This window comes from Drosophila obscura, unplaced genomic scaffold, assembly GCF_018151105.1.
Source record: "Drosophila obscura isolate BZ-5 IFL unplaced genomic scaffold, ASM1815110v1 contig_186, whole genome shotgun sequence".
Taxonomy (NCBI): Eukaryota; Metazoa; Arthropoda; class Insecta; order Diptera; family Drosophilidae; genus Drosophila; species Drosophila obscura.
Window position 1 is genome coordinate 3,881,519 of NW_024542774.1, and position 17,418 is coordinate 3,898,936.

Genomic DNA, 17,418 nt, shown 5'->3' on the forward strand with positions numbered 1-17,418 from the left:
TGAGCGGTGAACGAATAATCGAAATTAAATTGAAAATATATCGATTTTCTTGGACTATCGGTGAACCCCACTGCCGAGGGAAGCCCTCTGCAGGAAGAACAGCAATGGCGGTGGAGGAGTCCCGCTAATGACATTGTATCTATTGTATGTCTATCGCATATCCCGTATCGGCACGGGGGACCCATAAATCACATGCCACACACACACACACACACAGTTCATCTCATGGCAATCCAATCAACTGGCAATGCCACAAAAGTTTAGCAACCACCGAAACAGGGGCCACATACCAACCACCCACTCACTCATCCTCCCCCGCAACCACACACACACACTCACACCTATGAGCAGCCGGCAATAACTAGCAGCGAGAGCTAAACAGACAACATTTGGCGCTAATGCAAACGCGCAACGTCAGCGTCGACGTCAGCGCAAGGGACGATTCTAAGGCAAATCTTTAATATGATATTTATGGGCCAAGGCAAAGGAGCAGAAGGCCAGCAGTGAGAGAGACAGAGACACAGAGAGAGAGTTAGAGGCGAGTGATAAATGACTACAGGCTACATCTCCGGACTGCCACTCTACCTCCTCCTTCTCCCCCAGCAGCAGCAGCACCAGCAGCAGAAGCTCAAACTCCAATTCCAAGTCCGACTCCGACGTCAACGTCGACGTTGCTCATTCAAATGTAACAGCACGAGCCTCAGTCTCAGTCACAGTCTCAGTCTCAGCCTCAGCCCGTTGTCGCTTCGCTTCGCTGTCGTTGAGCCGAAGGTGAGCAAGTCCAAGGTGTATCTATCTGTAAGGTGAGGATGGATTCCCGCTCTACTCTTTTCTAGTCGAGATAGCGAGAGAGAGTTCTCGAAACGTTTGTGTAATTCTTAAAAATCGCGAGAGTGCCCCCCCACCTTGCTAAATACACCACGGGAGCAAGCCAAATCAAACAAACCGAAACCAACACACGAGCACACACACACACACACACACACACAAATGTAATTGAAACGCTTCAAGGGATTTCGCATGGCTCAGTATTTCTGCTGCTGTTATTTTACTGTTGTTGTTGCTTGTGGTGGTGATGGCTGGCCCGAAACTGCGTTTCAATTGCGACAACAAAAAGCTCGAAGGCAGTGCAGCGAGAGAAAGAGAGTGAGAGCCGGTAGAGACGAGAGAGATCGTCGGGCAGAAGCAGGCTTTAACCGTTTGAAACGAACTTTTAGCTGTGAGGCAGACCAGATCTTTCCAATAGCCCCTTAAGCTTCTGTTACCCGATGCTTTTTACTCCGAGGTTTTATACAGTCGGTAAACTTTTCCATTCGCCTGCATACATACGTACATATGTATGTATGCATCAATAAATCAGTACATCAAATGCATACATACTCACATGGAAACCCCATAAATACTTGAAATGCCTTAAAAGTTTCAATGCAAAACATTACAAATTTGTGTGCGAGAATATAATTTGTTCTTCTTTCCCAAAAATGACAACAACACGATTGGAAATGTAATGTATGCATGCATGTATTTGAAAAGTACAGTTCCCTATCAAGCCCAAAACAAGCAGTTCCCTCATTCCCATTTGGAAAAATTGAATTGAAATGCAAACTAAATACTAAAATTAGCTTTAAATAAGTATGGCAGATACAGCAACAACAGCAGAATAAACCAGAGAATAAAAAATCAAAGAGTAGCATAGAAAAAACAACGATAATTCAAACGCAAAATGTAAACACTTCCCCAGCGAGAAAGCTGAGAGAATACATCCACAAATGCAAATGAAATGGGAATAATGAGACTAAGAAGAAGCACTAGCAAATGCAAGGAGTGGAAATGATTGGAGTGAAGTGCAGTCTAGTGTTGAGCGGTGGGGAGGGGAGAGTGTAGAGTGCCATATACTGCAGCGCAGCTGACCGAACGGAACACCAACTGCAGGCTGGAAAGAGAGCAGGGAGTGCAAGTGGGACAACAGTGACTGCTCGGCTTGGCTCTTAATATCGCCACACTCATTCAGATTGGATTTGCTTACGCGGTGACACAATTCTAAATCCGTGCCTGTGCATGTGTACAGTAACAGTCATAATAATATCACTAAAATTACGTGATACAGATTTTTCAATCATGAAGCTAGAAAAAAATTACAGCGGTTTTTTTTTAAACTTGCAAAAATTTTGTAGCTTCTAGTTTTTTTTTCTGATAAAGAAAATGCGTGTTGATTAACTCCAAAATGAAAAAATTATGAAACTATTAAAATGACTGAAACTGTTTGCACGGCCTGCAAATGTGTGTTGTGGAATAAAAACCGTGTCAAATGTGAGCTTTCGATTTTATTGCAATTTGAATCCAATGCGAAACGTTTGCTATAGCCATAAGCTGTCCATTTGGAGACGCGCTGCTCTCTGGGTTCTAACTTATCTTTAGTCCTCATCGATTCATTTTCGTATTTACTTACGGTTCCATCTGCACAGTATGCATTTTTACGCGACCAAATAGTGCCCGAACTCACCTGCAACGAGAGAGAGAGAAAGGGATATATAGAGTCAGATGGAATGCCGATTAGCAACAAATGCTGCGTAAACGCAGTTCGAATGATAAATCAACGGTCTAAAAATACAGCCAGCAACAACAAGCAATAGTTAGCATAGTCAAATAAGGCAAACAATTGCAAAAATCTGCATGTGTCTGGCTGCCGCTGCCTGCTCCCAATGACGCTGCTGCCGCAGTCGCTGCTCTCTGACGTCGCAGTAGACGACGACGACGACGCCGACGACGCACAGCAGAGCTAAAAATAATTCACGCTGTTCGCTTAGAAAATCCAAAATTAGCCGCTGCTGAGAGGCACAGTGGCTACGGTTCATCCAAAAGCAGGCAGAAATCAAAAGGCAGTCGAACTATTGCAAGAGTACAGTTAAGATGAAACGGGTATTTACAAGAGATAAAATATTTCCGCAGAGATTTTACAATTTTCGCGCACCCACTGTATCTGGCGTCATCGTTGAGCGCGGACAGAGCCGTGCGCAGCGACGCCGATGCCGAGCGACAGCAGGTTGGCAGAAAGTCTGCCACTGATAACGGGAAATGGCATGCCATGCCAGCAACACCAGCAGCCACAATAAGGAGAGAGAGAGAGCCATTCCACACTCGCACACCTCACTCACTCTCTTGCCGGTACGTACACCCTCTTTCATACACACTCCCTCTCTCTCTCTCTCTCTCTCTCACGGGCTTTATGCGTCTTTCTTCAAGCTCTCTCACGTCAAAATAAACAAAACAAATGTAAAGTGCGCCTCCCTCGCCCACTGGAAATACTTCGTACAGACGCCCCACCGCCCATCTACCCACCACACATCCCCTCGACCGACAACCTAGGGCAAGCCATGAAAATAAATATGTGGGCACAACAAAAATGAAAATTGTACGCGAAATGTGCCGCAAATGGCAGCAGATTTGCCATTAAAATTTACAAAGGTTCTCGGTCTCGTCATTGAGAGAGAACGGAGAGAGAGAGAGAGAGATAGCACGAAATGTTGGGGCACAAGGTATATTAGGCTGAAGGTAGGGTAGTTTGATGGAGTGGGTTTTCACTGTGTTCTAATGTTCACAATAAACGAGCGAACGAGAATGGGACCTGACCTTTGGCTCAATATACTTTGTGGGGTGCTAGGACACCAGACAAAACCAACTCCAGAGAGAGAGTGGGTGGGTGAGTAGAGGAAAGCAAAGAAAGAGAAAATCAAAACAACAGAAAGAAAACAATCACAAATACAGGCAAAACAAAACTCCGACTAACGGACTGACTAAACGACTCGTTCTCTCTCTCTCTTTCTCTTTCTGTGGCCTGTTAAATAACAGCTGCAAAATTAACAGCGAGTGTTTTTAGAACAAGCAATTAAAGCTGTAATCAAGCAATTAGAAGTACAATTACCAAAAAGTTTGAGCAAATTGTGTGTGCGAAACGAAAAGTAGCGAAACGAACTGCGAAAACTGCATAGTGGTATGGACCAGAGGGGGATTGACAAGATGGGAATTATTGAAATTAATTTCAGTCCATAGCCGTTTTCAAACGATTTTATATCCAATCTTAATGTCTAACCGTTTCGCTGCTATAGTTAATCCCTTCATTTGTTTGGAGCCTGGTGTCTTCACCAACAGAATTTTGTCGTAAATTTGCTGCCACATTGCCCATACGCCGTGTGGCTGCAGCTGCAAATTGAAACCGAAAACTGAACATTCCTGTGGTCACTATGTTGTCAAGCGGCAATAAAAGCGTCGCATATGTTTTGTAAATTAATTAATATATTTTACATGCATAAAGTGCAACACAACAAAAAAGTGCTAAATAAATCATTGACAGTGACGGAAAAAATGTAACTACATTTTTTCATTAAAATAATTTACGAGCATTGACAGTATATAATATTCTTGATATTTTGGATTTTTGAAAAGCCGCATACAAAATAGTAATATCATTATGGATAAATGACCGTGGAAGTGTCGCCGACAACACCAATTAGCCAAAAGAGTTGGCCCAAATATGACAGCCAACGCAAAATGAGGAAGGGGAGAGCAATGGAGCAAGAGGTTTAAAAAAAATACAGCTATAATTACCTTAAAAAAATGACTAATAATATTCTATTAAAAATTGGAAAAAATTCGAAACGAAAATTTAATAAATTTGGTAAATTGAGTGATAAATTCTCTGACATATTATCAGATACATATATTATGTATATTCACATTTAATTTCTGTGAATTTATGAACTATCCACTCCTACAGAAGTGATTGTAGCCGTCCCACTTTACCATACCCATTTCTGGTTCTCTTTGGTTTGGTTTTTGTATTGGTTTTTGCTGTTATTGGTGTACGAGTATCTTTCATTTTGACGGCAACGATTTGCAATCAACTTAATTGAATTCAGTTTGAATGCAATGACAAAGACATGGGCAGAGGAGAGAGGCAGAGAGAGGAGAAATAAAGAGAGAGAGAGAGAGAGAGAGAGAGAGAGAGAGAGAGAAAGGTCTGTCAAGCCTTGCAATTGTCTTAGCTGCCTTGTCGTCAAGTGGATTTCCGATATTCCGAGAATGGCTGCTGCAGTGGGTCTGTGTGGCACGACCATAGGAGGGGGGGCTGATATAATATTTATAGTGCAAAGATTGCAGCATTTTCTTAGTTAATATATATTATCTAGATGAACCTTTTTTCCGATTAAAAGCACCCCCAGCCCACCTGCTATAGGCTATATCTGTAACAGGATCGATCGACTGTAAATTTATAGTAATTTCTTAGGAATATATTTCTTAGAAATATATGTGCGAGGGTATATAAAGCTTCGGTGCTTGAAATCTTTTTTCTGTTGCTGTTGCTGTTGCACGATATTCAATTAAGCGACATCGTCGCCATCGTAACTTTGGTGGCATTTAATCAAATGAAATTTGCACTCTATTTATTTATTTTGTTTAGTGTGAACTTTTGTTTGTTTATGTCAACGCACCAACAAGAGCCACCAGCAATTGCAGCTAAATCAGTTAATTCAATCTGCGGAGAGGAAGCCTGATTCGACTGAGGTGGCAGTGGCAGTGGCGGTGCGGTGCGGCAGTGTGGGCAAAGAATGGGGGCAATTAACAGAGACAGGCAGGAATAACTTAAAAACCCAGGCAGAAGGCAGGACATGCGCACTTAAGCCAAGCACTTTAAGCCATGCCACAAATTGTCGAAAGCTGTGGGCTTCCGCTACTCTCGAAGAAGGGTGCAGAAGGGTCCCCAGCCCATACGGAGCGTAGGTGGACGAGAGGATAGCCTCGAATGGTAAATACCGTTAAGATGGTAAGCGAAAACCGAAAGCTTCAGATAACCCAAAGATAGTTGTCAAGGGTTGGCAGGGGGGGAGGGGGCGGGGAGGATGATTGTGCGACACATGCCACACAAAAACTGTGCAACATTTTCGGGGGCTACTCTAGCCCACTCCCTCCAGCTAATGTAGACAAATTTTTATCGCCTGCCAAAGTTTTGTGTTGGGAAATTTGGGTTTTTCTTTCTTACAGTAGGAGGGGGCTTGGCTTGAGAGAGACAGAGGCAAAGACAGAGAGAGAAAGAGTGTGTCCTAGCCAAAGAAGCTTCCATTGCTTGTTGTTGACGCTAAATAGGCTCGTTTCTCTGTCGTTAATAATAATAGTTATGATTATGATTATGATGATGCTGATGAGCATGGGGATGACGTTGATGATGACAGAAAAGGCTGATGAGAAAGTGTTGATAAGACACGGGGGGGAGGGAGGAATAACAACACGATTAGAGAGGAAGGGAAGGTCCGCCTGCTGGCGTATCCAATGGGAATCGCAATCAAAATTATTAATTTAACAGACCATCCCAAAAGCTGCTGATGACAGGGCAGGCAGAGGATTTGTAGATGAAGATGATGATGGCATTTGATGACATATTTTTTGGATAAATTACAAAATATATGACAACCCAAATACCCATAGGATATTCGAGGAGAGCAAGGAGTCATTTCCGGATATCCTCAACATATTTTTGTAGATCTTAATCGCAAAATCCGACTAGAAATAGTGGAAAAAAATGTAACTTCGATTTATATAGGATTAAAAAAAAGTTTTAAGTTCATTTTAGAATCTTTTCCACTGTTGGGCATTTTTTGGCAGGAATCTATTCTGTTTATGGAGACTTCAGTAACAGCAAAAGAATAAAATTAAGTCCAACTTTTAAGCGTTTTATTTTGCCAGAAATTGCTTAAACAAATAGGGCAAGGCACCCCAACTGCCACCGCGCCACCTCCTCCCCATGCTATCACACACATATTCATTCCTTGTGCACTTCTCCTTCTCCTAATCATCAGCAAACAAAAGTCAAATCCAAAAGAGAAACCGAAAGGAGGCAGCGGTAGGCGGCAGGCAGGCGGAGCACGAAAGAGATTGGGCCGCCCACCCGCAGACCATAGGATGCAGGGCTGCAACCAGGGAAAGGAAGGGGGCTGGCTGGGTGGCTGATAGGTGGAGAGGGAGAGGCTGCTTGGGAGAAAGAGAGAGTGCAGCTAACAACAGGCAAAACGTGAACAGCGACGCTGACGCTGATGCTGATGCTGACGCAGACGTTGCTGACGAGAGAGCGACAGCACAGCAGCAGCAACGTTGCAGCAGGAGGCGACTTCCAATTATTTTTTATATTTCTTCGCAACAACAAAAGGCACTGTGTGCGGCATGCCACGCGAGGGGATCGCTGTGGGGTTGATTCAAAAAGTGGATTATGCGGCTGCCTCAAAAAAATAAGGTCCTTTTTTTTGCATCGTTTTAGCTTTCCTTGCACATCTTGGATGTGGGGAAAAGTGGGCGCGGCACGGCACTCAATGGAATGGCATAGTTTTTCAGTGGGAAAGGGGGGAAGGCACCCCACATGAAGGGGGGGGTTGATTTTGCAAAAGGGGGAATTCCCCGTGTAACGAAAATGTTTAAATAAACAAAAAAAACAGCAGCGAATAAATATTTACACCTTAATGTTCTTATCTTACTATATTTTATTATTAAACAGTTGTTTACAATTTCGGCAGGAAGGCAGGGAAATCACTCGCACAGACAGATACCCTATAGGCTGCAAATATTCAAGTCGTTCGTTTCATGGACTAAACTGGTGCAAACAAAGCTTTTAAGCTTCGTTGAGTTTACACAAACAAATACAGAGACGACACACCAAGGCACTCACACACACACACATAGACACGGACATGCCATCACACATGTATAGGCACTCACCTCACCGTCACCCTATCCACCCACCCAGCAAACCCCCTTTCAACCGGCGCTCCACTACAGAAGCTTCAAAAGCAACCAATAACAACAACAGCTGTGAAATCGCTGGGGTGTTGGATGGCAAAGAGAAGGACCAGAGGAGAGAGAGGGAGAAAGAGCACACACACACACAACACATACAACACATAGAGCATGGTACAGTGTGTGTGAGGAAGAGGGGCAGGGCAGTCAGTTGCTGGCCATTTGCGACACTTGAAGGGGGAAAGAGACGCGAAGCGTGCCAGTGCACGGACTCTGCCTCCCCTCCTATTGGATGCACACTGCTTGCAAAAAGTATATCTACACCAATTAAATTTGTATAAATTTTACAAATATTTATTACATTTTGCCAATAAATATTACAAACAAAAATATTTCAAGCACATGGAAAGCAATTTATTTATTGCACTTTTTGCTATTTTTGCTTTAACTTTAATTTCAGTTTTATATATTCCTAATTATACTTTTTGTTCACTCAAAAGAATTCCCAAAATAAAACCTTTATTTTATATGCTGCTCGTATTTTAGTTTATTTATTCCATTCGAAGCCCAAGGCCAAGTCCAGTAACTTTTCGCTTGCACTGTGCGCACGCCAAGCGTCCCTATACTTAACGTTACATGAGCTCGCCACTCTCTCCCACTCACCCACTCTCTCTTACTCACCATCTCTGGCTATCTCTGCTTTGTTTGCTGCCACTGCCTCTGCCGCTGCTTCTGCCTCTGCTTTTGCCTCTGCTGCTGCTGCTGCTGCGCTTTGCAGACAAATTTCTATAAATTATGCATTGTGTGTGTAAACACGACAAGTCGAATTGAAATTACGGATTTAAATGTGAACCAAAGATATTTTGTAGCTCTCAGTGCACGCTGTGTTCGTGTGTGTGTGAGAGAGACATCTTTATGGGGCCTATTGTGGTAGTATTTTTGATACCTTGCAGACTCGTAACCTTTCGACATTTGTGCTTCTGAGAATCAAGATTCTACGACTCTCAGCTGGCGATGGAGTTTGCCAAACGAAATCAAGTATGTAGGAATGCTGTGGGAGTGCCTTTCCCCCACCACGACTATGGCAAACTTGGATATATTCAAAATTATGTTCGTTAGATCAGCAGACATTGGCCAGGTTTTTATACACGATTACAAAATGGTGCAGCAAATAGACTTTTTATATTCAACCCACTTAATCTGTGTATTCATTTTCGATGCACGCGGCTAGTATTTTTATTTTCCTTCTCATTTTCTAAGAGAGATCTCTGCGTAAGCATGATACCCTCGTGCTTTGCGGCAGTACCCTGTATCCAGCCGGCCATTGTCGGGGAACCCCCTTCTTGATATTGCCTTTCTGGTTGTCTCCATTGTCACCTTTTGAACTTCCGGCGGCGGCGGCGGCATCGTCGCTTTCGAATATACATACATATACATATATGTACATATGTATATATAGCCCTGTCCGGTTTAGCGGAAGATACAAACAACACAAAAAAAAAGTTCACTCAAACGTAAATTTGTTGTCCACATGTCGGATGGACTTCATTGTCTCAGACCCTCTCCCCACGCTCCCCACGCTCCCCACGCTCCACCCGCATGCACCCCATTCGCCGCTCTGTAAGTCCCTCATGCCGCACGATTCATTTAACATTTATACATACGACTGAGTATATATATATGTATATCACATCGCATAGCCGCTGCTGCGAGTTTTGTTCGTTTGAAAAACATTTCGTCATCGGCTGACATTGATGACGTGAACACGTTGCCTCTCCAGCTCCAGCTGCCGATAGCCACCTCCTTTTGTTGACTCTCTTTCAGTCCGTTCGCTTTGTTTATTGTCAAGTGTTGAAAACGTACATTTATTTTTCACATTTAAACGAGCAGTCAACACTCGATAAAACAAAAAGGTTGACTTCAAACAGGGATTACTTCAAGCGAAAGAGGAGCACAAAATTATCCATTCCCTGAGTATGATTTTCACCGGGGTATAAAGACGAAAACTTGGCAAAGACTGCATAACCCGAGAACCGACTGTAGACTGTATTTTAAATCATAATTGCAGAAAAACTTTTAAGGAACCATCGGCATGGATTTGGTTTTGGTTGGAGCCAAATCCGATCATCGCTTTTCTGCCGCTTTCAGTCAGTGGGCGGTGTCTGGCCAAAGGGGTTGCGGGTGGCATTGATGGGCCGGAGGGGTTTGCCTGAGCATGTGGATTCTGCACAGAAATGTGCAGAATAAATGAGCAAACACCCCACACGCACACGTGTGTCCGTGTATTTGTGCAGTTAATTTGGCATTTCCGCTCCAGTAAAGTAATGAAAATTATTTGTTCCCTTTCTCTCTCACTCATTCACTCACCCATTGCTGCTGTTTTCCCTCTCGCCAACAGGCAGAGCAATGGTCAAGAGTCGTTCCATTGTGTGCCATGGGATGCCAAAGGGATATATCTCAACGTTAATCTGATTAAAAATCATGGCAAATATTACGCATACGCCGCCCATTACGCCCAGTACCATTGAAAGGGAATTAGCTTATTCTTTTATTTCGAGGAGGGAGAAAAGCTTATAACACACACACACACACAAACTCCAATGCTGGCTGGTGGCATTCAAAACGAAAATTGCAGATGGAAAAGTGAAAATAGAATCCTTCTAATTAGGCGTTGCGAATACTTTTATTTGGGTTCATAATTGAACGAAACGAAAGGAAGAGCGAGAAGCGAACTTCCACACAACACTCAACAGAAATTGTCGGGGAAGAGTTGACGCCTTCGATGATGTTGTTTATGTCACATGTTGTATGGACATTATCGCTATGGTTAATGGCGTAGAGTGCAACTCCGAAGCATCCTTCTGCAGGAATATGAACAACAATTTCAATGGAGACAGAATCTATACAGATTTAAAAATTTAGACAAATAATCTATATATAAGTATATATATAATGCTGGGTAGGCCCATATATACATATATTATGTATTAGATTATTCCTGATATTTATGACACCCTGCCCTTAAAGTTGACTTCATTTAGTGATTTGTTTTGGCTTTTTTGTTTTAATTAGTGACTCGAATTTCGCATTAACGGGCAAATCAATCGAATGAACATTTGCCTTTGACACAAGAGCCTTGGTGCTTGTGTTAATTTTGCACATATGAGTGCAATGCTCTGTATTGTGGGCCTCTGACCCCTCCCTCTTGCCAGTGCAATTCTCCGACAAGAGCTCATTTCATGTAATCGATACACAAATTGAATGCAAGCCTGGGGTACCAGCTGGGGTTGAGGCGTTTGTTCGGGCTGCCAAAAGAGGGTTTAGGCGTCCATCCCAATGTAGGGGTTAGCCACGTTTCCCATCAACGTCAAATAATGGGGCGTGGGCAATGTGGGAGTTTGTTAACGGAAGCGTTCATTGAAATTTGGCAAGCGTTTGTGCATTGATGGGACATATCCTGCAGGTTGGCCAGCGGAGAATTTAAATCCTTACAGAAATCGGACAGAAACTCAACTCCCATTCATCCTCTAATGTTCGCTTGCGCATAAGGACACAGAACGTAGGGATATCGAAGAGAACAAATCTACAGGATGCATCGTTTTCCATCATCTCTCTCTCTCTCTGGATCTTTAAATCTTTGCTGCTTCCAGTTAAGAGAGTTCAGAGTCCTCGGTAATCAAGAGGATATCAGCGCAAGGCAGTGAGCATCAATGTTCCTAGTCATGCACACGACATGTTCTTGGTTTTTGGAGATTAAATCTCGAGACAATGCCCCCCCCCTCCCATCGATGCTTTAAGGCGCTGAAGAAAAATCGTAGATTGGGGAGTTTTGGGATTGGAAGGGGAGCTTCGGCGTCGATGGCCAAGGGAGGTTAGTAGGCGCATAGAAAATAAAAGTAAGTACAGTCTATCCATGTATGTGTGTGTGTGTATCTGGTGCCTGTGTATGTCTGTGGTTACAACTTCAAAATGAGTTTATCGATTTTTAAAGGCAAAACCGAAAGAGCAACGCCAGGCAGGCACACAAGAGGCAAGAGCCACGCAGGCAAGGTATCACAAAAGGTAATAGGGAGGGGCCATTGGGGATGCAATGGGGATGGGTATGGGGATGGGGGATGTTCGCCTGGCCTGTCTTGAACTGGCAAAGGGACCTTGTTGATGATGTGTGGATAGATGGATGGATGGATGGGTGATGGGTGGCCACGAAAAAGTAAAAAAATAAATAAAATGTAGACACGAGAACAGCTTCCAGTTGCCTCATTTTGTTGAAATCCTCCCCAGCTCTTCTTTGGCGTAGCACTTTTCAATGAAAATCCTCAAATAAGAGCGGTAAAAATAAAGAACGTTTATCAAGCGATTATTATTTAAGGGTTAAAAGCCTGCCCTGCCCTGCCTCTAGCTCCAATCACAGGCGTAGCCTCGCCCCCTTTTCACCCACTTCATTTGGGATGTGTTACGCCTTTGTCTTGTTTATTATTTCTGTCCTGGCAACAACAGCAACAACAACAAATGCAAACAAACGAAACGTAAAGCAATTAAAATGTTTCAAGACAATTGACAAAAAGCCAAAGCCGAAGAACTTAAAGCTTTTATATGTAGGGAGGGAGGCGGAGCGAGCTGGCCCCAAAACGAAGCTTTGAAGGGCAGGCAAAGGCAGCAGAGAAAATGAGAACGGTGCGGGGCGTGCAAGGAAGAAGGACGGAAGGAAGGAAGGATAATGGGGAGGAAGAACCGTTCTACCTCTTGTCGAAAATTGCATCTTTAATATGCAATGAAATTTGGCAAACATAATAAATAAAATATGCAAAATTTCATGTTTGAGCAGCAACCCACACACAAAGCCTCCCAAAATCTCCCTACACTCCCATTTGTAACCCTTGCAGGACCTTCCGCTGCCCCCCTGCTACAAGGATATCACGCACCAAAGAGGAAGCCTTTTGAAGTGCCACAAGCAAAGGATGCGGGATGGGGGATGGGGGATGGGTGCTGGTGCGGGGGTTGGGAATGTTGCACCAGCAAACACCCTCTCAAATGGGTAGAAAATGTGCGGGAATGCTCGAAACTTTGCTCAGCAATTCAATTTGGCCCCACTGTGCACTGCCCCGCGCCACAGTGCAACTGATTGGGCAACAAAATGGGAAATGTAAAAGTTGCTCAACACTAAGAGATATCTTGTCAAGAAGAAGGAATATATCATGCCATATTACAACGCTTTCTGTATAGCTCTCATAGTTTTTCTATATTTGGGGATTTGGGGATACAGGCCCGCCCGCCTTTTTGGGTATTCCGTCTGCATTTTCAGGCTTGCCTTCGTTTTCTTCTGGTTTTTTCGGGTCTTCTTCCGTTTGGCCATTTGTCGAAATGGAATCGATTTTTGTCGAAGCAACGAGAACTCCTTCCCACCGCCCACCCATCACATCTTTTTCATGCGCCCCACCGTTGCACACACATCTTTCACTTGGGGCATCGATTGCGACTCGAAGATAAATGAGGCATTTTAACAGAAATTTGTAAAACTCTTAATACATAAATTATGGACAGGATTAATGGGAGTGGGAGTGGGAATGGGAATGGGAATAATGATGATTTCAACAGATCTTTAAACTTAGGATGGGAATAAATGACGGAAGCTCTAAGGCTTGTTTAAGCCAAAAGTGCAAAGCATCTTCTATTCCCCCCCATCTATGTATAATTTTACGTGTAATAACTGTTCAGACCCTAAGGCTGAGGCCCAGGTAAACAATTCAGCAACAACAGCAACAGCAACAACAACAATTGAACATCAGTGAAGCAACAAAAACCAGCCAACTAATCAAAGCTTGCAACGATACGCCAATAATATGTTGTCACTTGTCAATCAAGATGCAACAACAGAAGCAGAAAGAGAAGCAGAGGCAGAGGCAGGGAGCAGAAACAGTGGCAGTGGCAGTGGCAGGGAGCAGGGAGCAGGAGGTGAAGGCACTTGAAACAAACAACAATCTACTACTCGTGTACTCTGGCTCTCTGAGCTGCAGCCATAGAGTGGGATGGGGTGGGGGGGGTGGGGCAGTTGGCCGGGCTGCACATGCAACAACTTTTGTTTCGTTGGCTGGGCTTTGAATGACTGAATGACTGACTGACTGACGGCTGTCAGAAAATGCCACACGACCCCCAAGTGAAGTGAAAATTGGCAACAATGAATGAAAGGAGAGAAACACACACCCCCCAAATCCCCCCCACCCGCCACAACCCACCAAACACCCCGACGAAGCCAATAAAAATAAGAAAAAGTGCAACAAGATGAAGAAGAAATTTTGCAACACGCGACTTTCCCAAACACACAACAACAACAAAGCACACACACACACACACACACACATACACATACACAACGCATTATAAACAATATCTTTCCTCGCTGTTGTTGCTGCCGCTGCTGCTGCTGCTGCTGTTGCTTTCTTGTTTTGCATGTTGCACCGGCTACGATGGCCTGGCCTGGCCGCAATTTGCAACGATTTTCACTGCCGCAGTTGCAGCCACAGCCACAGCCGCAGGCGGCACAGTAAAAGTTTTACAAAAACACCAAACAAAAAAAGCTGGCAACAATAAATGAAAAGAAAAGTGAAAAGCAATGTTAGATTAGAGACATCCCATCCATTGCGTCCATCCAACCATTTCCATTGATGATTAATTCATTCGAGAGATGCCACAGCGGCAGCAAGAAGAGTTGCCACTCGCATTCGCGCTGCTGCCGGATCTGATGGGATGCAACAGACTTCAAACCAAAAGAAACCAATAGAAGTTTCATTTTAAAATTATAGGAATATTTAAACTTGGAGATATAAATGTACGCCCAAAGATTTGAGCATAAAATATGAAAATATTATATACAAAAAAATATATTTCATATTATAAAGAAAAATATTTTTCATATTTTGTCTCTGCCTCCTGTCACTCTTTCTCATTACATATCTCTGTCTCTTTTCCTTGTTGCCTCTTGGGTTGCAAAGACCTGACTAAGCAAACTTTTTGCATATGAAAAGAACTTGAATTAAGAGGGGAACGGAACACAAACAACAACAAAAAATCCCAAGCAAGCAATGAATAATTATGAGGTGAGGCGGAGGGGGGGGCGGTGTACTGACATTCGCAGGCGGATGCGGAAAAACTTTTCCACTCAAAACTGATCTCAGAATAACTCACGTTCTCTGTATGTGCGACAGATAAAAAATATATATACATACATATGTACATATATACTCGTGGCAGCTCGACTTGAACTGTTGTCTGAAGCTCTGGGAGTCTGGTAATTATAGAAACAACAGCAAGACCAACGATGATAAAGTCGCTTTTGACGGATTGACGACAGAACTAACAATTATGTATATAAACCTGCAGCAGCAACGAGTCTTGTTGCATCATGCACCACACACCACATGGAAACATGGAAACAAATCAAAATATACAATAGTTTTGTTTTTTGTTTTGGTTTTGCTGCTGCTCAAGGTACTATTCTCAAATGCAGTCCACTAAGTAGTAGTCACTATAAGACGGAGTACGAGTACGAGCAAAAGCAAAAGCAAAGGCAGAAACAAAACAAAACAAAAGAGACCAACTGCAGATACAGTATCTTGTGGCTACAGCAAATACTGTGAGTATATTGTGGCTGATGGCTACAAGTTGGCGGCTCAGGCTCAGGCAGTTCGAATGCGAACTCTGGGCTGAAACTGAACCAAAAAAAAATAAAAAATGAAAGAGAAAAAAAAGACACACAAAAATCGCTGACCTCATTATTATTTCTTGTGCATGTGTATGTGTATCCCTCTCCCCCTTGTGTACACTGTCCACACTCCACCATGCGCCATCGTGTATCTGCATCTGCATCTCTGCATCTGCTGTAAGCGATTTGCATTTGACGAGAAAATGCACAGACTCTTTTCCCAACACAAATTCATTTCACAATTCCATTTCAAAGCGAAGTCGCTACTGGTGCTGGCACTTAAAGCACCTTTCGATGCAACATCACATGGGATCAGGATCATAAGATGGCAACCGACCATCAATCAGTCACGTTCGATACTTAACCCAAATAATAAATATGCAGAGTAGTTTCTTTTTGTTGGGATTGAAACCATACATAGATCGATTAACGGATGCAAACACTTTCAAAACTTTATCCCAAAGAGTATATATGTCTTACATATGTAATTGAAGGACTGCAGATAATTGGGGACACTCACCACATGAACACTGCTCTGCAGTTGTCCGGCTAACATCGTCTGTGCCGCCTGTTGATGCTGCTGCTGCTGCTGCTGTTGTTGATGTTGCTGCTGATGTTGTTGCTGTTGTTGCTGCTGCTGCTGCTGATGCTGCTGGGGATCGGGCAGCTTCTTGTCGGTCTTCTTGGCCGCCCGCTTATTCTTGCTCTCGAGGAAGCGCTTCTGCAGGGCGGTGGTCTCCTGGTTCTGCTGCTCGCAGACGGTGCTGAAGGCCTGCTCGAATCGCGGCACGCAGTCCGTCTGCCTTCGTCGATAGTTCTCCATGCGGCGTCGCAATCGGTCCACAATGGGCTGTCGCTTGGGAGGCAGGGCATCGCTTGGCGATGGGCCGCCGCCCCCACTGTTGGGTCCGAGGCTGACTCCTGGATTTGGAGGGCCGCCAGTTCCGTTGCCGCCAGCAACAAGGCCGCCGACAATGCCTCCTGTTGCTCCCAGGTTGGCATTGTAGGGAGAGTGCTGCTGCTGTTGCTGCTGTTGTTGTTGCACTTGTATCTGCTGCTGCTGCTGCTGCGCCTGTGCATTGTGTTGCAGTTGCAGTTGCTGTTGCTGTTGCAGGTGTAGGCCCAAGTGCTGCTGATGCAATTGGAGATTCAAATGCTGATGCTGCTGTTGTTGTTGCTGTTGCTGTTGTTGCTGGGCGACGGCTGCGGCTGCTTGGCTGGCTTGGAAGACTGGCAGGCCGCCCGCATCCATAAATGCGTCCGTGGTGAGGCTTTCGCTGTGCTCTCGTTGCTTCGCTGTTCTCGTCTCAGTCGGCGTCGAACGCTGACAGCGACGAAATCACGAAGAACAAGACGCAGGGCCAAATCTATATATATATATGTATATATATATATGTATATATATATGTTTTTTTAAGCTATGTCTATATATCTGATGTATGACTACTAATGGCAGTGGCTGGTGCTTTTATTGCGTTTCCCCTCTCTGTGGCATTCCGTGGGGGTTCTACGTCGATCGGTGCAAAGGAAGCTGGAGAAAGTGGAACCAGCCAAACGGTGGCAAGGTCATCATCATCTTGGTGGCAAGTTCTGCAAAACGGAACAGAGAAAGTGATTAGTTTTCGAGTTGTTTCATTTATTGTGTGGATTATGTGCCAACGGGACGTGAAATTTGCTGATAAGCAGCGACGACCCCACAATCAAAGAGAGCAGGAAAGGAGAGAGAGAGACAGATCATAGCAGAAAAATAAAACCCCAACGAATTATGAAAACAGAATAGATCAGAGAACTGATAAGACTGCATCCGAAAATACTCCGAATATACGAACGGACACGACGGGCAAAAATAAACAAAAGCAGCGACAAAAACTGATTAAAAACATTAATCGCTAGCGAAACGCGAGCGGCTGTCGCGCGTTTTCTTTCACACAAACACACCA

The 17,418-nt window shown here is 43.9% G+C and overlaps 2 protein-coding genes across 5 annotated transcripts in view; one reads left to right on the plus strand and one right to left on the minus strand.

The window, feature by feature from the left end:
* LOC111080920 (neurogenic protein mastermind) overlaps positions 1 to 17,418 on the minus strand; it is a 65,206-nt gene that overhangs the window by 30,628 nt on the left and 17,160 nt on the right. For both annotated transcript variants that reach the window (XM_041593127.1, XM_041593128.1), the window contains exon 2: positions 15,999 to 17,068. In XM_041593127.1, coding sequence (XP_041449061.1) covers positions 15,999 to 16,730 — 732 coding nt within the window. In that variant the 5' untranslated portion in view covers positions 16,731 to 17,068. The remainder of the gene's footprint in view (positions 1 to 15,998; positions 17,069 to 17,418) is intronic.
* LOC111080294 lies at positions 530 to 7,783 on the plus strand. 3 transcript variants are annotated; one of them, XM_022375806.2, is made up of 3 exons: positions 530 to 803; positions 2,950 to 3,165; positions 7,564 to 7,783. In XM_022375806.2, the coding sequence occupies exons 1-3, from the start codon at positions 550 to 552 to the stop codon at positions 7,751 to 7,753; spliced, it is 660 nt and encodes a 219-aa protein (XP_022231498.1). In that variant the 5' UTR covers positions 530 to 549; the 3' UTR covers positions 7,754 to 7,783. The 3 variants fall into 3 exon arrangements, with proteins under 3 accessions (XP_022231498.1, XP_041449066.1, XP_022231499.1); XM_041593132.1 differs by lacking the exon at positions 7,564 to 7,783 and adding an exon at positions 3,244 to 4,521; XM_022375807.2 differs by lacking the exons at positions 2,950 to 3,165; positions 7,564 to 7,783 and adding an exon at positions 1,742 to 2,362 and having other exon boundaries at positions 530 to 798.

Bases quoted from the DNA above. Each gene is read 5' to 3' on its own strand.
- LOC111080294 (XM_022375806.2), top strand. From the start codon at position 550: ATGACTACAGGCTACATCTCCGGACTGCCACTCTACCTCCTCCTTCTC. The intron at 804-2,949 runs GTGAGGATGGAT...ATATTTCCGCAG, and splicing joins AAGGTGTATCTATCTGTAAG to AGATTTTACAATTTTCGCGC. The intron at 3,166-7,563 runs GTACGTACACCC...TTCGGCAGGAAG, and splicing joins CCTCACTCACTCTCTTGCCG to GCAGGGAAATCACTCGCACA.